This window comes from Trachemys scripta, chromosome 5, assembly GCF_013100865.1.
Source record: "Trachemys scripta elegans isolate TJP31775 chromosome 5, CAS_Tse_1.0, whole genome shotgun sequence".
Classification (NCBI taxonomy): domain Eukaryota; kingdom Metazoa; phylum Chordata; order Testudines; family Emydidae; genus Trachemys; species Trachemys scripta.
Genome location: NC_048302.1, coordinates 60,203,110 through 60,224,510, shown reverse-complemented (window position 1 = coordinate 60,224,510; position 21,401 = coordinate 60,203,110). Strand labels below are relative to the sequence as shown.

Here is a 21,401-nt window from a genome sequence, read left to right as displayed (position 1 = left end):
AACATGCTGGCCTGACATTCAATAGGTTTGATACTTATAATATGGATCAGAAAATAAAGACAAGTGGAAAAGGACAGATACAAAACACAACCCAACAAAAGTAAAAACATAGATAAAATAAGCCCTTGCCCACTCTTTGGGTTATTCTGGATTTTATGCTACACATTCCATGGAAAGCATCTAAATTGTTTACAGCAGCTTGTCTAGCATTTTCAATAATCTTTGTAGTCCAAACAATCTTAAATCAGAATAAGGAAACCTTGAACAAACTCAAAATATGCATGCCTTAGTACCCCTACAACATATCGACAAATATCCACTTCCTGTAACAAAGTTCAAACAATGTTCCAGCATGAACTGGGCTCTTCACAGCATGATTGGGTAAATGATTTTTAAGCTTTTTCTCAAAGTTTAGGAAAATAATGCATAGTTCATTGGTCTTAAATCCATTACAGCATCTCTATGGAAGGTAGGCTAATGTATTTGATCCCATTGTAATGATGACACTTATCAGATTAATAATAGGAACTGGCAAGTCAAAGGAGATTCACCAGCTAAAGAACTACAGAGATAGACCAGCTGGTAGCTGAACTCCCCACAGACTTTCAGCTACCAGGATCCTCATCTGCCTACCCCTACAAAACAGGTAGCTGCACTTCAGTGAGGAGTACAACTACAATACAAACTCCCTCTACAGTTCCACCGTCAGCAAATCATCAACCATTAGCTGGCACATGGCAAATCAGACCAGTGGTAGCATTGAGGAGAGTAAGAATGTGGCAGTTGAAAGGACATAAATGAGCGTACATACTCTCTATTGTTTTCCGCACAGACACATAGCTTACCATTACCACAACTGGTGTACACCACAGTCCACTAATCACAACCTTAACTCTGCCCCCACAGGGATAACATCCCTTTCCAGTACTCTTACCCCATCCAATACACCAAAGTATTCCCCAACCCTTCCTTCTAATCAGTGGTAGTAGAACTATGCCCTGTATCATTGACTGACGGTTTTCATTACTTTCATTATTTTTTTTCTGACAGTTTTCTCACTTACCCTATTCTCCTTGTTTTCCTACCTTTTGGGGGCAGAGAGGAAAAGGCAGCTATTTTTGATTGCAACATTTCATCTCAGCATAACTGGAGGTGCTACTATGACAAGTAACTTCTGACTTTTGACGCCTGAACAAATGCTTGTAAGTAGACACTTTTTATATAGTAGTCCAAAACTGAAATTTACAAGTCTTACGTTGCATTTAGATAGCATTTTTTTAAATTTATGTTTATATTGTCAGCAGAAGCACTGAATGTCACAAATGGTCATCAGCACTAACACTGTAGTTTGATTTTTAAAAGCAGGTACTATGACACAAAGTTTGTAGTTATATTATAGTGTACAAGCAAAGGTAAACAGCTTCATGGTTCAGACCATTCACCTTCAGAGTCGGTAAAACAACCCTACTTCCTATCCACAGAATCACGAGATTGACTAGGTGTGTTATGGCCAGTGAGGCAGGAAAGAGAATGCCTTTCCACATTTTTATTATGCTTTAACAAATACATAAGGGAAGGAGCAGAAATGTTTATGAAATCAAACCAGCTGAAAAGTAATGCAATAAATGTAATCATGTAAACATATTACTTATTTATAAATAAAACCTGAGATAGCTAATGACAGGTTTCAGAGTAGCAGCCGTGTTAGTCTGTATCCACAAAAATTTGTTAGTCTCTAAGGTGCCACAAGTACTCCTGTTCTTTTTGAGATAGCTAAAATGTTCACCTTCTAGAGCTTAAGTGATAGAAATTTACAAAAGGATTTTTATCCTTTTCACATACACTCAGAGTGTAAACAGTCATAGGCATTAATCCTGCAAACACATACCTACATGCTTAACTTTAAACTCCTGACTAGTTTCACTGAATTTAATGGGACTGAAGTCCTTAATGTTAAGCATGTGTATAATTGTTTGCAGGATTAAGTGACAACCCAAGATAACCAGGAAAAACAAAAACCCAAACAAACAAAAAAAGTTGTTTAATCAAGACAAAACCGTATAAGGGTCAAACAAAATTGTGCTGGAAATCCTAAGGCTCTTTTAAAGTAGTCAGGAAAGATGAGGGCCTATTTAGGAACATAGGACTTGCCAGACTGGCTCAGCCCAATAGTGCAGCAACTATCTCAGTATCTTGTCCACAACAATGGCCAGTTCCAGACCTTGGGAAAAGCTGTAAACCCCCCACAATAGGTAGAATCTAGATGTGTGATAATTGACCCATGGGAGAATCTCACCCCTAAGAGGAGTCCTTGTGGCACCTTAGAGACTAACAAATTTATGTGGGCATAAGCTTTCATGGGCTAAAACCCACTTTATCAGATGCATGGAGTGGAAAATACAGTAGGCAGGTATAAATACACAGCCCATGAAAAGAGGGGCGTTGCCTTACCAAGTGGGGGGGTCAGTGCTAACGAGCTAATTCAATTAAGGTGGAAGTGGCTTATTCTCAACAAGAAGAACAGGAGTACTTGTGGCACCTTAGAGACTAACAAATTTATNTGATGCCTGGCTTTTCACATTAAATATATGGCTTATTCTCCACTATCTTTCACCTTGTGTAATGATTTACAAATGTTTTAAGTGGGTGTGAAATATCAGCAAATCAGAATGGTTACAGCTTATGCATTCTTTGCATGGATATAAATAGATAACACCAGCCAAAACATAGTGGAGAATTGGACCTATCATGTCTTGTCTACCCTGTTTTTTCTGGAATTTTATGGATGACTGGAGAATGAGTAGAATTGTAACATTGCAAGTGACAAGTGATTACAAATGGATCAATTCAGGAAGGAAAGGATATTTAGTCAGAGGATTGAAAACACTTTGGGCCTCATTCACCATTGTGTACTAAAGTTTGCATTGACATTTTAAAGAAAAGGAAAACTGAAATCTTCCTTCAAAATAAAAGTAGAGGCATAGCAATGGATTTCCTGGGCCACAAAACCCTGGCTCTGTTTGGAGGAAAGCTTTCCCCAAACTACTACCTGTATTTTTCATTTCCCCCATAAGGTGTCAGCCTTGATCTAACAAAACCCTCTGAATTTGCCCAGTTCTCAGTCAGATGATGGTGGCATTTGTTACTCTCCTCTTCTAGTTTCCAGGTTTGATGCAGAGCAGACTCCTTTCATAGTTTGGAATTTCATAGTCACTCCCAGTGTGTAAGGTTGTGGGACTAAATTCTGTATACTTGAACTCTGCCAGCTCCCCTCTCATTGGCTTGAAACCCTGGACTCATAGAGGCCACATAAGAATGGCCATGCTGGGTCAGACCAAAGGTCCATTTAGCCCGGTATCCTGTTTTCCAGCGGTGGCCAATGCCAGGTGCTTCAGCGGGAATGAACAGAACATCATCAAATGCCCTGTCACTCATTCCCTGCCTCATATTTTCAGATAATAGTGCTGTTTTCCTTTATTAACACTAATAATATTTTACATGTACATAGGTGCCTTTCATCCCAAAGGACCTTGCAAACTAATATTTTAAAAAATACAAATGTAAAAAATGACCAGCAGTTTTGCAAAACCCCAAAATGATCAGCTAGAAAGAGCAAATTAAATATTACCGCAACCGTAGCCCAAAACACCCTCGTATGCCCATATATCATATATGCAAGCCCTTTTCGAAACCCCTCCCTTTCTAAAAGCCTTGGTAAAAAGATGCACTTTGCAGCATGAGCTGAATGTCAACAGATTTGGGAGGAGGGATGGAAGAAATGCCAAAGATGAGGGCCTCTCACAGACAGTGTAATGTTGGCAACACCTCTTCTATAAGAGGGTCTCTCCAACTCCAGGGGCTCTGCTGACCAGAAGTGTGGCTTGGAGGGGGAGGTGATCTCTTCGATGCTGTTTGTTTTGTTGGTTTGGAGAGCAGCACTACGCAAACAGTAAAAAGGAAAATCCTTGTTTTTATGGAAAGTGGTGCCATGGGTTCGTGTGTGTGTGTGTATGTGTGTGTATATATATATATATATATATATATATATGAGGCAGAATCTCAAATTTTTAAGGTTTCATCCTAAAATTTGTGGCTGTAAAACAAGTTGAAACAAGTCAGATTGTTTTACTAAGTTTTGTAGTTTATAAGGAGATTCTTTGATGCAAACCTTTTAGAAATTCACATTTCCTCATCATTTGGGGCAGATTTTTCGAAGTATTTAGGCATCTAGATACTTTTAAAATCTGGCCCTTAGTTCCCTTCAAATGTATGTAGCGGTCAAGGAGCCCTCTTCCTGGTCCTTTGGGGCAGCTGTAGTGAGTGTCCTGTAGCATGCTTTTTTCTTCCTCAGAATCTAGGAAATAGGATATAAAATGTATAATAATTACACGTCCCTTGCATTTATTTAATGTGGACTGATGCTGTCCAATATTTTTAAATACTTTTGTAATGTTACATACAGTTGAGCAGTAACTGCTGCATCTTTCAGCATAAATACTTTTCACAATATTCTGTGGTGCAGAATTACTACTTTATATTCTGATGCATCTTCAAACTGTTGAGTATTTTGATTTCTGAGGTATTTTAAAAAAAGAAATGACCTGTCATTCCAATTTGATATTCTTTCAAATAAGTAGCCAAGTCAGCTGCTGGATACTCATAAGTTAATAAGTGAGCAAGTACCAGAGATGACATGAATGTTTGTCATCAGATGCAGCAGTTCTTGTTCAGCTTTTTCAATTTGCAGACCACTTTGTCCTTTCGTGGCCAGCTTCCCCTTATAACACCCTTTTGTGCATTGTTTACTCCTCTAGGCTATCAGAAGCTCCTTGGGCAGCAGTTTTAGGAACCCAGACCTACCAGAGGAAATATCTGCAGTCCATTTTGTATTAGTATATAAATCTGCATTAGGCTCCACAGGCCCTACTTTGCCCACAACCCTTTTTTGGACCCTTTTTTTGCCCACAACCCTTATGTTTGACCATAAGTGTTTGAAAATTTGCTTGTAAAATATGCTGCTTCTGCAAGATCCTAAGAAAATAGAACCTTACTTCTAGGAGGGTGTCAAGACTGAGATCCCCACTTTGAACTTTAGGGTACAAATGTAGGGGCCTGCGTGAAAAACTTCTAAGCTTAATTACCAGCTTAGCTCTGGTTCGGCTGCCACCATTTTCAATGGATTCCCTTCCTGGGAAACCTTGAAAAACCTTTACCAAATCCCTGGTAAAAACAAATCCAACCCCTTGGATTTAAAACAAGGGGAAATTAACCATTCCCCTCCTTCCTCCCACCAACTCCTGGTGAATCAGTTCCAACCCCCCTTGGGATCTACAACAGGGAGAAATTAACCATTCCCCCTCCTTCCTCCCACCAACTCCTGGTGAGTCAGGATCCACCCCTTGGATCTTGAACAAGGAAAAATCAATCAGGTTCTTAAAAAGAAGGCTTTTAATTAAAGAAAAAGGTAAAAATCATCTCTGTAAAATCAGTATGGAAATTAACCTTACAGGGTAATCAAACTTAAAGAGCTCAGAGGACTCCCCTCTAGTCTCAGGTTCAAAGTACAGCAAACAAAGATAAACACTCTAGTAAAAGGTACATTTACAAGTTGAGAAAACAAAGGAAAACTAACACGCCTTGCCTGGCTATTTACTTACAAGTTTGAAATAGGAGAGGCTTGTTTAGAAAGATGTGGAGAACCTGGATTGATGTCTGGTCCCTCTCATTCCCTGAGAACGAACACACTCCCAAACAAAGAACACAAACAAAAGCCTTCCCCCCCCAAGATTTGAAAGTATCTTGTCCCCTTATTGGTCCTTTAGGTCAGATGCCAGCCAGGTTACCTGAGCTTCTTAACCCTTTACAGGGAAAAGGATTTTGGAGTCTCTGGCCAGGAGGGATTTATAGTACTGTACACAGGACAGTTATTACCCTTCCCTTTATAGTTATGACAGAGGGAAAAAAGCATGATTTTAGATTCAAAAATTCTTCTAAAGATCCACTGCTTTTTCAAGTCCACAATAGAAAAAACAATGAAAAATATTTTGAAAAAATTATTTAAGATAAACCCTTCCACTGGTTCTCCAACTTTCTTTCTATGGTTGTCTTCTATACCATAAACTCTTCAGGACAGGGATTGTAATGATAAATGGGTCTTGAACGTGAATGTGCTCACTTAGAATGCTTAATAAATAATAAACAGATGAACAAAGTTTGAAATATTGACTTGCCCAAGTAGAGAGCTTTCCTGTGTAATTGTCATCAGCTTCTCTGGTACCTTAAATCTCTAGTTTTAAATACAAATTAAGTTTCCAACCATGTGGTTGCATAGAAAACCTTCCAAATGTGAACTCAGTTCAAAGTGATGCAGTATTTTCCTGCCAATCTACAGATTAGATTCAGCACACTGGTAAGACTCTCAGCAGATTGGCAGAGAGTTGGCTTTTCACTTAGGCAGAGGGACTTCCTTCATGTCAGCCTTTGTCCCTTTTAGGTTTTGTTCTCTGGCTATTTCGTTTGTGTTAAACTTTTCTAGTCCATTGTGTGAATGAATACATTGGTTGGATGCGTAAGTGGGAGTGGGCAGGGGAGAGATGAGGAATTGATGGGATAAGTTAGAAGAGAGAAGATTGTGTGTATATGTATGTGTGTATGAGAGATACAATCGGTACATAAAATGTTAGAAACAAGAAAAAAATTACTTCAAAAACAATTGCCCATCCATAATATTAAAAAATGCATTTCCAGTAGCCCACAGCTGAATAAATTGAGCCAAATCATGTATAGAGTATAATATCTAAACTCCAAACAAAGGCATACAACCACTAAACATAAACAAACAAAACAAAACATCAGCAACTTCCATACCAGATAACTTACATCTTCTGTTTTTCAAAATGGCCATATTTGCTTGACCCAAAATAAAGTTTGCAAAGTATTCTAAATATCTATATGTGAACCTATACTTAGAGAGAGGGAGGGGGTAGTGGAAGAAGAGAAAAAATATATATGGGAGGAGAGAATAAAAGAGAGAGTGGTATGTGATGTAGAGAAAGAAAGAAAGAAAAAAGATGTAATGGTTTTAGGAAGAGAGAAGGAAAAGAAAAAATGAGACCCCAAAGGCAGCAAAGGAAAAGATATACTGTGCTCTATAGAGGAAAGAAAAAGTAAAGTGAAGCCAAGAATGGAAAGAAACTACAACAAAAGTAAGAGACAGTTTAAAACACAGAAAGTTGATAGAAAATGTTACAACTAAATACAACACATAATAAAGATGACACAACTTTGTTTTGTCCCTAAATGCTGCAAGCACTGGTGGTTTTCACCTTGGTTAATATGCTTAGTACTCAGACATGTAGATGTTGGGCAAACTCTACAAGCCCTACAAAGATGGTTACATTTCTTAAAGGAATAGGAATTTGTAATTTTCTTTTCTAGGAAAGTATTAAAAGAATTGGGAGTTTGAATTCTTTATTATCAGATGACAACACGACTGCTTTCTATGGAATAAATCAGTTTTCTCACTTGTTTGCTGAAGATTTTAAAGGTAAAGAACTAGCATGCTGCTAATCTCATATTTTTATTATTTTGCTCTGTAATTTTTGCCCTTCCCTTTTCCTGTGTCATATTAACAAACTGTTTCAAATTAGCAAAATGTTAACTATATTTAGTATTGATTAAAGTCTCTGTTTGTAAGTATGTCTGAATGCTACAGCAGTGCTCTCCACACTCGCTTGGTTTTGCAAGGTTGGATTGTCACAGAACTTGAACCTGATTCAGAAACCATACAGTTGTCTGTTTCTTTCTGTTGGTTATTAAGAAGGTCCTTTAGCTACAGCTGTCAATTGAAAGGCTGATCTGTTACACATGAAGTATTAAAAGAATTGTGCTGAACTGATTTTTATGCTGAGAGAGAAAACATCTAGGTATTCTTAAAGACTGATTGAAAATACTTCTGCATTGTGATGGTCCTTAAAGAAACACACACATTTGCTATATATGCTGGTCTAGCTGTGTTAAATCATGTTTAGGCTTTGTAGGACTGACTCTCCAATTTAATGCCTGATCCAAAGCTCACTGAAGTAGAGAGAGACTACCACTGACATCAATGGGCTTTGGATCTGACCACACTGGGGTGACACAATGGAATTGCCAATCTGTGAAAGAGGTTTGGATGAAAGGTCCATTGCCAACCCTCCAAACCTCTGTCAAGCACCACCACACAAATAAAACTATATGTCAAGTGGAAGGTCATAGAGTATGGTTTTATGTACAGACATACAAAGAAACAGTTTTACAAAATCTGATACAAAAAAGAGTAAAATTAATGCCTGTGACTTTTTAAAAAATCAGTCTTCTTTTGCCCTAAATCTTAAACTGTCTTGACTGTTACCTCTTTACAGCACAGTAATAATGCCTAGCTCTTCTACAGTACTTTTTATCATTAGCTGTCATTATCCCCATTTTTCAGGTGGGGAAACTGAGGCACAGAGAGGCAAGGTGATTTGTCAAATATCACCCAGCAGGCCAGTGGCACAGCTGGGAATAGAACCCAGGTTTCCTGTGTCCCTGTCCACTAGGCCTGGATAAATGTGTGGCTTAAGTGGCTATTGCCTATTGCATTCATAAATGTATCTGTTAAACACTTCTGGAGTTAAATCCTTCCCTTGTGAAGCTATTCTTCATCACTTTATGCAACTGAAAACTGTGCATCATCTAAACTGGAAACAACTTTGCCATGCCACAGCTGTACTTGTTTGCAATTAGATATCTGTGGTGGCCAAAATCGTGGTGGGTTTATCTATTGAAATTTGTGGGCTGTTTTTTCAATCCATCAGCCTTTTGGAAGGAAAAATGATGGCCTAGACTGAAATGATGAGTGAAATAGACACTGGCACTGGCTAGTAAGATCTAGAACAGATCAAAAATATTTTTGCTGAAAAATGAGGCTTCAATTGCAATGAAAATTTTCATTTGACAGCCATTTGTTTTTCAGTGCTTATTCATTGTTTTTATTCCCTCCCTCCTTTTTCCAGTGAGCGGGGGGGAAGGAAGGAGTGAAGGGAAAAATTAAGAATGAATGGGATTTTTTCCACCAAAATGAAAAATAACAAATTTTACGAAAAATTTAAAAGTGAAAAAAATCAGGTTGTTTTCCAAAAATCAATTTTTGGCCAATATATATATATATATATATATTTTTTACCAGCTCTAATAGAACCCCTTAATAGAGAGGCCCACACTCAAATTCAAGAGATTTCCCCTTTGCTAGAAATTCAAAATATTTTAAAATAGATCTAGAATATAGTGATTGTTTTGGATTACTTGAATTTTATCTTTATATGTTTGAAAAGAATTTAAAATGCGGTATGGTACTCAAAACTACAGCTCACAAATAGATTTTAATAACTTTCTAGTGTTCTTTTTGTAATGTTATAAACAATTTTTAAACTGTAATAGCTTGTTTGTCTCTCTTTAGCTATTTATTTAAGAAGCAGACCTTACAGAGTTCCCAGATACACAGAAGTGCTGAAGAGAAAGGAAACACCGTTACCAACAAAATTTGACTGGAGGGACAAGAATGTGGTCACCAAAGTGAGAAATCAGCAAACAGTAAGTTCTGGATTTTCTTTTCTTCCTAACATCCAGTATTTTATCGTTGCACATATTATGGACTGGGATTAATACATTTCTCCTACCTGGACTGTTCCTGGTAGCATGCTCAGGCTTGAAAATGAGTTCTACATGGCATATGATGCATCTCAGCGTACATCATTGCCTGATTAATTTGTAGAGTGGCATTGACTGAAGGTAGGCTTAATCTAAGGGTCCTGTTCAAATTCAAATGATAGAGATTATATTTTGCCTACCTAAAACTCTCACGTAGTGTCTGTTTATTTGCTGTACACTAATGTTGCTGTGCTCTGCTAAAAATATCGGTGTATTCGTCCTCAGAGATGGCTGCTTTTCAATGGTGGGTGGTGTTATTTTTATGTATAGTATTTTAGGATCCTTCTAGATGAAAGGCACTATTAAGCTTAAAAAGGGTACTATGATCATAGCGATCAGAAGGGGATATACAGGTGGACAGGGATCATTTCCCAAAACAATAAAATATTTGGAACTGCCTTAATTTCATTAAATGATGTGACTACCATGTATCGACATACTAGAGCTAGCTGGAAATTTTCTGTCTAATGGTTTTTCTACAGAAAAATGTGGCTTCTGCAAAACCAAAATTTTCTGTGAAGAAAATGTTAATGTTGCCAACATTTTTTTATTTTCCTTTGAGAAAATCTAAACAAAATATTTTATTTCAAGTTGGTCATCCTAAATCAAAACATGACCAGGGAGTCCATCCCACAGAGAGCAAGTGGGTCATGAGGCACCCTAACCCTGATATTCTCCTGTACCTCAGATGGACGCAGCTCAGTGCAGAACTCGGTTAAAATGAAATGTTTTGATTTGCTGTGAAAAACTGAAATGAAATGTTCTGATTTAGGAGTGTTGGAATATTTTGTTTCAATACAAGTATCAAAACAAAACACTTAAATGCTTCTGAATCCAAATTTTTCAGAACATTGTCTGTGAAAAATGTCGATATTTTATCCGAATTTGGGATGGAAATTCTGATATTGAGATCGGTTCTGCTCTACACTGTATGAGTTACTGACTCAAGAGCAGTTCTTTGAATGCAGTGCTGACATGCAACAGTAAAGCCTCTTGAGATTTAAACAGTTTGTTTTCACAAGTGTATGGGAGGGCTGGTCTGAAAAAAATAACAACATAGACACAATAAATGTGTAAATTCATTAAAAAGAGGAAATCCAACTGATGTAAAAGTATTGATAAGACAAAGCTCTAATTAGCTAGATTTTACAGCATAATGAAGTTTCTTGGAATATATAAAGGACTTCTAAACTCCTTTGATTATAGGCAACAAACATTACTTTTTAATGTATGATCAGAACAAAAATACCTTATATAATATATGTTTTGCTTATGTACTGCTTTTTAAATTACACCAGTATAAGGAAAAGAATTACTCCCATATACATTATATTTGAGTACCTTTACCTGTGTAGAGGTCAGTTAAAATGTCTACAAGCTATAGAATTATATAAAAGTATGTACTTGATACATCTATGGTTTTTAAATCTCCAGTCTGATTGACTAAAACTATTTACATCCCCAGATTTACATGCTCAAGCCTTTGTATTTTTCTAAACAGAATGAGAAAGATTTACTACTCAGCCTTGTTATTTGCATCTATTAGTGGCTCAAAAGGGAGCAGCTATTGACCGTAGACCCTCTGCTGGGAATTCCCTCAGTGTGGGGAAGTCTCCAGTGGATGTAGAATTCAACTCCAGTGCCTCTCTTTCCACAAACCCTACAGGTAGTCTGTTGGGAGCAGGCAGGGACATATCAGTGGCAGGGCAGAAGGGTAGCCAGAGCAAAGTTGGCTCCAGCTATCTCCAGCTGGTTACAGTCCCTTGGAGACCATAGCTGGCTGAAGCAAACACTAGGCTGCTCTAACCTGCATCGAAGACCAGGAGGAGAATCAGGGAGTCATTATTCACTCTGATGCCCCTCATTCAGTGCTGCATTATCTGTAACTTGTATAAAGCTGAGAACCTGGCCCAGTACTATTCTCTCTTTTGACTCTTCATAGTATGATAGACCCTATGGGTATGTCTGCACTGCAATAAAACACCCATGGCTGACCCAGGTCAGCTGACTCGGGCTCGTGGGCCCCGGGCTGCGGGGCTATACATTTGCAGTGTAGATGTCTGGGCTTGGGCTGGAGTGTGGGCTCTGGGAACCCGTGCGTGGGGAGGGTCTCACAGCCCAGGCTCCAGTCCAAGCCTAGACATCTATGCTGCAATTTTAGAGCCCCCGAGCCCCGTGAGCCTGAGTCAGCTGATCTGGACCAGCCACGGGTGTTTTATTGTGATGAAGACATACCCTAAATCATGCTCCTCAGATCATTTATGCCTGGTGCCTCACACTTTATGCGTTGTCCTTTCATCCTTTCACCTAGTTGTTGCTTTTCAAAATATAAACTAGTCATAGCAACTTTCTGTAACAAGAATTATTTAAACATAACTGTTGAAAATAGCGTAACAAAAGAGTCAAAACCCAGATTAGGACAATATTATTCTAGGACAGAGAGTGGTTTAGGTTCTGTATACTGAAGAGATTGTTTTAGTGTTAGCAAAGACAAATTGGGGTGGAGTATAGAAAGAGTTCTTAGAATAGGAAATTAGGAATGCTAAATCATGGAGAAGAAAATTCACAGTTCTATAACAAATAGTAAAAAGACTAAATTAATTTTAAAACATGATATTGGATACAAGGAGACACTGTTTACAGTGATTTTTGGCTGATGCTTCAATAATTAAAACAATAAGAAGAAACATACTATATTTAAACTACTTCCTTTTCTTTTTTTGTTTTGTTTAGCAGTTATAGGCAGAAAACTGTTCAATGACAAATATTGGATTTTTTCCCCCCCAGTGTGGAGGCTGCTGGGCTTTCAGCATTGTGGGTGGAATAGAATCTGCCTATGCAATCAAAGTGAATATTCTGGAAGAACTCAGTGTACAGCAGGTCATTGACTGTTCATACAACAATTACGGCTGCCATGGTGGCTCTACTGTTAGTGCTCTCAGCTGGCTGAATCAGGTCTGAGTCTTTTCATAAATCTTAAACTGTTCCTTATAGATTTTCCATACTAATGTATTTTATAAAAACAAAAAACAGCAGGTAGCACAAAACGTGCATGGATTACAGCATGTCTAACTTATTGGAATCTAGTTAGTTTCACATGGAATCCAGAGTCACCAAAGTTTGAAGCTATGTATAAGTGGGAAGATTTAAATGCATTGCTTATGAATTCAACAAATCAGCCCCCAGGGATGCACTGTGAGCAAAACAGCATCTGGAATTCAACAGCATCTTCATTTCAATTCACCCTGAATTTTAGGGCCTGATTTTCAGTGGTGTTAAGAACCTAAGCTCCCATTCAGACAAACAGAAGGGGCAGGCATTCCATGCCACTGTAAAATAAGCCATTTATTTAACAGTCATAATATGGATTTACATGCCTAACTATTCTATTTAAAGAGCTCTCCCATCCTGAAGAATAAGGTGGATGTGAGCCAGGATAGTAACAGCTCCAGATGAGAAATTTAATTTTTCATTATATGGAGTGTGCATCCCCATTCTGCATGGGCTCCTTGCATAGCAGCTCAGGAAGCTGAACTGCATAGAGACATTGCTGCATAGATCTTCTGCCCTCCACCAAAGGCATACAAGACGTACAGATGGTGTTTCATTAGCCAGTAGGTGGAAGTAGCCTGTGTAGAAGGTCCACAGCTGCACTGTGGCTGGAGAGGAAGGATTCCTCTGTGAGTGCTCCCCTGCCAGCTAAGCCCCAACTGTTCAGATGCTGGTTTGAGGTTTTGGCCATATAAGATGAATTGTTTGTAAATACAATATTTTACAGAGGTTCTCATGAGGGGTCAGTGATTCTTAAAACTTCAGTCGGGGGTTAGTGTGCATGAATGCACAGGCTCCACACCACTTGGAATTCTGCAATGCCAGGAGATTACTCAAGACACCAGCTTTTATACCCTCTTTGGCTTTAGCACCAAACATTCATTAATATATCTTCTTACAGACACAAGTAAAATTGGTGAAAGATTCTGAATACACTTTTAAAGCTCAAACAGGACTGTGCCATTATTTCCAGCCCTCTGATTTTGGAGTTTCAATCACAGATTATACTGCGTATGACTTCAGGTAACCACTATTCATTCTTTTTATTTGCTGTACCTTTTTCCTGTGTCCATGGGCTATGAAGTGAAGTCAGAGCCTTCACTGCATTGGGCAGCCAAAGGTTATTTTTACTGATGGCATTAGTCAATCATGCAGGTATATGTTAATCCTGCCACCGTATATAAAATCATATTCATTTGGGCATTTGTGGTCTAGATTTTTTTAAATCACAGTAAGAGTAAAATGCAGTTGTTGTAGCCATGTCATTTCCAGGATATTAGAGAGACAAGGTGGGAGAGGTAATATCTGTTACTGGACCAACTTGTTTGGTGAGAGAGAGAAGTGTTTGAATTACACAGAGCTCTTCTTCAGGTCTGGATCAGAGTAAAAATCATTTTCAGCTACTAAAAAGTCAAAGTGCACTCTCTCTCTTTGGTTTCAATTTTATGCGTATACTTTTTGAAAGTTAAGTCACCTATACCTCATGAACAACAGATCCTAGTGCTGTCATCAAACTTCACTGAAAAAAAAAAACCCAGTGAGCATTTGATTACTTCAGTCCATATCTATTTGCATTCCTTTCCACTGCAAACATCCCTCACTTTCCAGCCTGTGACTTGAGCAAACACTGCTATTGACTGAAATTGGTAAAGACAACTTGTTTTCTTTTTAATTTTGTACTAAGTTGACTTTCTAATTTTTTTTAATTGTCAGTACAATACAATTTGCTTTCAGAAACAACATATGAAAAATCATTCCAGTAGCAGGAGGATGACAACCAAACATAAATAGCTAAAAATAAGTAATTCTATAGCTTTATTACTGAATAATTTTGGTAATAACCAAATTAAACATACTTGGAGTGGCTGAGAATATTTTAGGACCATTGTATAACTCCAGTAAAAAAAAAATTGTGAGAGGGTGTTAATCACTTGATTTAACTGATTTTGTTCTGAGAGCAGTACATTTAAAATAACCATAGAAAAGTGTAAGTGGATAAACTAATTTAGAAATTCCTATTAATGATTGACCAGTGATGTTACCAACACATTCATTGTATAGCATATCCTTTTACACTAAAATATTTAGTTATATTTCATTAGAATTGCTCATTTTGTTAGCTAAAATGTAATGTTTAATACATATTCTAATACAGCCTTAGTTACCAGTTGTCCAAAGCCTACATTTTGGGCGGAAAGCTGCTTTGAGCTTCAAAGAACATATTAAAGACTCATTAAGGTTTTCTTTGTAGTGTGTTAACATATTTCATGGATTGTCAAAAGCCACATTCTAAGTGAGGAAGAGGAGAGTCGCAGCTACATAGTACCTGCTGTTCCCCTGCAATTGTACCCAAAATCTACTTAATTATCATTTCTTTAATACAGGCAAATTCTTCGCTTTGTATCTCCTACCTTACCCTGTTTTCATCTTGACATATAAACCTGTGAAGTTTAACTTTTACAGGAAACAGCTTGGTTATTTGAATATTAAATTGGACAGAATCAGCTGAGTGACTTGGAGATTGTTTTGACACATTAAAGTTTAACAGTTATGGATTATGACTTATCTTTTTCATAGTGGCCAGGAAGACGAAATGATGAAGAAGCTTGTTAACTGTGGACCTTTGACAGTGACAGTAGATGCAGTTAGCTGGCAGGATTATCTGGGTGGGATCATACAGTATCACTGCTCCAGTGGAAAAGCAAATCATGCTGTTCTCATCACCGGTTTTGATAGAACAGGTAAAAATTTCATTAGCTAGAGTCACAAAACTGTGGCTTTTATATGTATTTTGCTTCACTGAATAATGTTGTCTTTTATTTAAAAAAAAAGAGGTTAGAAACTAGTATATTTAAGCTATCTATCTTAAAACAAAAAATAGTTAAATGTTGAGCCCATCTAGGCTCTGTACTTGCAATGTGATCCATGCAGACAGACCCCCAGAGCATCCTTGCAGAGCATAATTGACAACATAGCAATAAAAATAGAGGTTAGCACAAATTCTGTTAATTTAGTATATGATGTAAGTATAGTGTTTCAATATTAGTTCCTCAAGAATGAGGCTATGCTGTACCAGCAGCAGTATGACATGAGTTTGTTGGCTATACTGTTAATAGTAGATTCCACTATCATTACATCAAGTCAGCATAAACTGTGAAACATTATAATGACTGATAAATTAGACAATGCGTTAAGAGTTTTATTGGGTTTCCCAAATTTGCTATTTTCTGTAATTATTTATGAAAAAATCTCTCTTTTTACAGGTAGCATCCCTTACTGGATAGTACGCAACTCGTGGGGGCACACATGGGGAATAAATGGTTATGCTCATATTAAAATAGGTAGTAATGTCTGTGGTAAGTCAAACAAAACATTGGTTTGAACAGTAAAGGCACATGCTGGGCTATATTTTTCCATATAAGTGAAAGGATCTGGAAAACACTTCAGCTAGAAGTTCAGATGATAAAAACACAAAATCACTTTATTTATAAAAAGAGGACGAGATGAGTGCAGGTAAAAAAGAACACGTAAATAAAACAAAATCTGTGCTAAAAACAATGAGGAGTCCGGTGGCACCTTAAAGACTAACAGATTTACTCGGGCATAAGCTTTCGTGGATAAAAAGATTCATCTGAAGAAGTGGGTTTTTTACCCACGAAAGTTTATGCCAGAAAAAATCTGTTAGGTTTAAGGTGCCACCAGACTCCTCGTTGTTTTTGTGGATACAGACTAACATGGCTACCCCTCTGAATCTTTGCTAGTGGAGCTAATTCATACATTTAAATGATTAGTTAATATTTATAAAGCACTTTGGAAATGTAAAGCTCTAAGGCATAACAAGTTAAAGTACATGTTAGTTTAGTTAAATTACATGGGCACAGAAAACCTTATTATGCAAGGATTCAGTCCTGCAAGCAAATCTGCAAACATGTTATACCTGTGCGCAGCCCGGTGATTCTGCAAAGGAAACAGGGTTCTTGCCTGTAGGTTTTCCTTCAAGAATAGTCCCTAAATTACCCTTCACCAAGTTTCCTGACAAAGACCATCTGCCATTTTTATTTTGAACTTTTTTTAGGGTCTGATTCTGTGAGGAGATGAAGTCTCGTCAGCAGCTCACAAGATCAGACTCTTATTCCCAAATGAGGGTCTCACATCTGATTACAATAATTGAACTAGTAGTTATTCTGTCTACCTTTTGTACAGGAATCCTAACAGCAACTAATGCAATGTTGGGTTTGTTAGTCTGTCTCAGCTTCGGTGTGTCAGTTTTTTGGACTTACCTACCATAAAACCCCATATCTCACTCGTACAGGTCCTGATTCATGATTGCTCAGTATCTTGGCTGGTCAATTACTCATTTTGCACTAGAGTATAAACAAGTATCAAATCAGCCTGGATAACATTTTGCACCCACTTTGCAATGATGTGATTACACAAAGATCAGGGCAACACGAATTGGGCCCCTAAGACCCAGTCCCACTTGGAAGGAAGTTTGGGCCCTTATTTAGATGTTTAAATTTGATAATATTCATTTATTATTGTATGAACTAGCTACCTGGTAACACTGTTAATTTGAGTCATGATAACTAAAGCAAGCCGGCTGTAGAGGTGGACCAAGAGAACAATCAGTAAAATTAAAGCTCGCTAATTCAATAATTCTCACATTAACCCAGTTGTCTCTTAACCTTCTTCAGCAAAGAAACAAAACCAAATTGCCTGTGCCCTAAATTCACCAGAGGGGAGCAGTAGAAATTCTGTGAATTTATTAATCTTAGTTTTTCTCTGTTCAGAATTTCTCTTTTTTTGAATTAGACATTAGTTCTGATTTAGGACTAGATTGTGATAGGCCCTTATATGGATGCAGAAGCCTTCCCTTCTATCTCCCACCTTCCTCATTTCGGACACGAGCCTGTCACAATTGCACTCAGATAGAATACAGGGACTGTTCTTTGGTGCACCCTTGGGAGAAGTACAGCTACTCAAAGAGGGTTGAAATGAACAGGGGTGTGGACTTCCTGCACTCTGGGCATCCTCAGGAAGGATTGCTGAGTCACTTTCTCTCCTGGAGCTTTTGGTGGCGAAAACGTGGCATGCCCACCACTCACTACACATGGCTGTTTAACTCACCCTATCTGTCCACTACCTTTTTCCTGGAGGATGTTTAGAAGGGCTAATAAGAGAGTAGGAAAGGGGGGACAATTGTAGTAGGGCCCCTCAAATATCTGTAACTTGGATGAAATGGGGGTAAAATGGGAGGGTGGGGCCCCAGAAAACATGCTATACTGGGGCCACAAATTTCTCTGTAATGGGCCTTGCGTAATCTGTGGAGGACCTAGAACATGACAGCACGTTGGAATGGTAAAATTTTACCAACAGTTTTTCCAGTCCGTAGGGGAAAAGGGAAAGGATTTTGAGTCTTAGACTAGGAAAACTACAGCTCACATTTCAACATCCTGTTGTGCTAACACATTGTAAGTTCACCAGAATTGCATTAAATTCCCCAAGAAAAGAACCGAAGAGCTCTAATGTGAAAAATAAAGGAGGGGGGGGGAGGGTGAGAACTGTAGCTGTTTTCATATGATATAAAAGAGTAAAAGGCAAAACAGTTTAGTTTTGTTTCCTTTTTCTTTGCATTTCACCTATACTGGCTCATGAAGTAGGATTTTTGGGGGTTAAGTTTCAGTTGGCTATGAACAGCAAGTTTAGTTTGAAATAAATGTATTCTTAATACTTATTCAATATCTAGTTTGTGTTTTACTTCTTCTAGGTATAGCAGATACAGTTTCATCTGTGTTTGTTTGACACCGACTGGCCAAACAAAAAAACACCCTGCTGGCAGTCATTTGGCAGATACTGGTATTCTGTAAATTTATACTTATTCAATATGAAGAAATTTTACTTCAAAATTTTTAAAAACTATTTTAGTATGAGGGATTGGTCTGCTGGGCATTACAGACATGGCGCATCCAGAATTCAGGAAGATACTTCAGCTTCCAGAGTCTGTGACCCTAAATCTGATTGGGGTTGCACAGACAACTCAGCAGAATACCATACACTTGACCCTCGGTTCTGAGAAAGAAAGATGAAACAAGAGTCACGCTCTGGTGGTCAGTTTGGAAGTTTGAGCTTTATGCACTGCCTGTTGAAATATTTTAAATGGGAACCCTAGATGGAAGGCATGGAGCACTGGAAGTTTCTCGGTCCCAAATAATGCCCACTTACAAATCCTGGCAGCGAGTCCTAAAATGTCACTAACATCACAATTGGTTCAGAATGAGGAACAAGGGAAGAATTGACAGGAGATAATGTTGTTTGCTGAAAGTTTTCAATCCAGAAATCTAGCGGTATGGCAGGGTGCAGTCTGAAGGCACTTTAATGAGAGGAGAAACATGATGTGTCTTTCCATTTCCTCTTGTCTTTCATTTTCAAAACCCTTGTGTGAAATGACAGTTCTTTGTTATCACTCCTGCACTTTCTGAAGTGCCTGAATTGGCTTTCTTGTAACTTTGTTTGACAGCAGGTGCTGTTTGCACTAGCATGGACTTTCTCTCTTCTGCTTTCTCTGCCTCTCCTCTTCAGTTTTCTTATGGGCCAGTCTGCATTATATACCTAAACAAGCAGGTTGCAACTACATTATAATCTCTCCTAACAGCTCACTTGTATCGTGAAGGCTAAAAGAAGCACGGGGAAGGAAAGAGAGCACACCACATAGTGATGGAACCATCAAAATGTATATATGCCTTCTTGTGTAACCATGTAACTTCATCTCTGCTCACCCTCTTCCTTTGAGTGTCTTTGACCCTCGCCTCTCATGTCTTATTAAATCTAGTTTTTATGCTCTTCAAGGCAGGAAATTTTGGGGGGGGGGGGGGGTAGTGCCAGGGCATTTTGGAGAATTCAGAATGAATTAATAGTTCTTGTCTTCCAATGTACTTGACTACCTATTAGTTCAGAGAGCAATAATTAACCTGAGATATGAAAGCATATCTGCTGTACCCTCTCTTTGCATGTAAGGTTGCAAATGGGCCATTTTGTTCTTTAAAAAGTGTTGGAGTGGCACCTGTTTCAATCTCCTCTCTCTACCTCGATTAATTACACTTCTGCCAAAGGCAAAAGGGAAATTCAGACTATGATTGTCATAGCTAAAAGATGCCTATAACTCACTAAATTTGTGTTCTACATATTAATATCAGTCTTCTAACAGTCCATCCTTTTTCAGAGCTAATCATCAATTGTTACTAATTATTAGCAGGAGAATAAAGAACGGCTACTGAGATACCTCATTTTCTCTGTATTTCCCCAATTAGCACCTTTAACTGGCTTGTCATAGAGATCATCCCTCTAGCCATAGATTGCTGGATTAGTTTCTATACAAAACCCATTTATCTCTGCCCTTCTCCATGTGTTGGTCAGAGGAAATCTCTGAAACGTGATTATAAAGGCATTGAACTTTTTGATCTGTAGAACATAAGAGTAGAAAGCAATGTCATTTCTGAATTTTAAAACACTCCAGTATCATTTATTTATTTAGTAACTTTTGTGAATTTTTGTTTTTCTTGTCTGTGGTAGTCAGTTTTTGCTGTGTGGAAATAATTGTGAATCAATGTTTACATTTTTTATAAAAACACATTTGTAACTTTTAGTTAAATTGTGAAGAGATTTTACAAATATTTTGCACTGTTAAATTTGAACAGTTTGCTAATTACAATGTTGAATATGTGTTTTAACAATATTCTTTCTAAATAAAGAATTTTTGAACATTCACTTGTATCCTATTCTTATATTCCAAGTGTACTGAAGGGATAAGAAAAGCTTTATGAAGTTCCAGTAATGGCTGCTGTTTCTGTTTACTTACAGTTTTTTGCTAACTCTCCCCAGTTTATCCTGTGTCTCACAATATTTGCTGTTTGTGTTGATGCTATGCTCCATTTGTCATTCTGGTTTAATAAAGAAAAGGTTAAGGGGTGACTTGATTAGAGTCTATAAGTATCTATTAAATATGTGTTCCTCTTATAAGTAAAGTAATGTGCTCTTCAACCTAGCAGAGAAAGGTATCGCATGATCCAATGGCTAGACGTTGAAGCTAGGCAAATTCTGACAGGAAATAAGGCATAATTTTGTATCAATGGGTAATTATTCATTAGAACTACTTACCAAGGGTCATGGTGGATTATCTCTCTGACCATTTTAAAATCAATATTGGATGCTTTTCTGTGGCCTGTGTTATTCAGGAGGTAAGACTAGATGATCATAATGGTCGATTGTGGCCTTGGAATCTATGAATCTGTTAATCAGATCTTGGATTATCAAAATATAGGAGGGAAAATTCCTAAGTGCAAAAGTAGTGTTACTTTAAGTTGTCTTGCTGGTAACTTGTTCTGCTAGCAAAATTGAGTTAGTAGCAATACATGTGTCTAGGCTATTAAGAGGGAGGTTGCAACTTCACTTTTGTACACCAGTGAGGTAAGGCCACTCAGTGGAGATACTAAAAAGGGTTCTAACTACAGACAGTTACTATAGCATCCAGTTTCTGAAAGGCAGACTTTAGAAACTAAAACACAAAGGAGGCGGAGTACAATGCCTCCATTTGGAACACTTTTCTATTGTTTCATAGAATTATA

The 21,401-nt window shown here is 37.8% G+C and overlaps 1 protein-coding gene across 1 annotated transcript; it reads left to right on the top strand.

The window, feature by feature from the left end:
- The first annotated feature begins 6,364 nt into the window (after positions 1 to 6,364).
- On the top strand, positions 6,365 to 20,544 carry CTSO (cathepsin O). Its single transcript, XM_034771526.1, has 8 exons — positions 6,365 to 6,409; positions 7,438 to 7,546; positions 9,479 to 9,612; positions 12,517 to 12,684; positions 13,682 to 13,803; positions 15,358 to 15,521; positions 16,044 to 16,136; positions 18,548 to 20,544. The coding sequence occupies exons 1-8, from the start codon at positions 6,365 to 6,367 to the stop codon at positions 18,580 to 18,582; spliced, it is 870 nt and encodes a 289-aa protein (XP_034627417.1). The 3' UTR covers positions 18,583 to 20,544.
- The last annotated feature ends 857 nt before the right edge of the window (positions 20,545 to 21,401 follow it).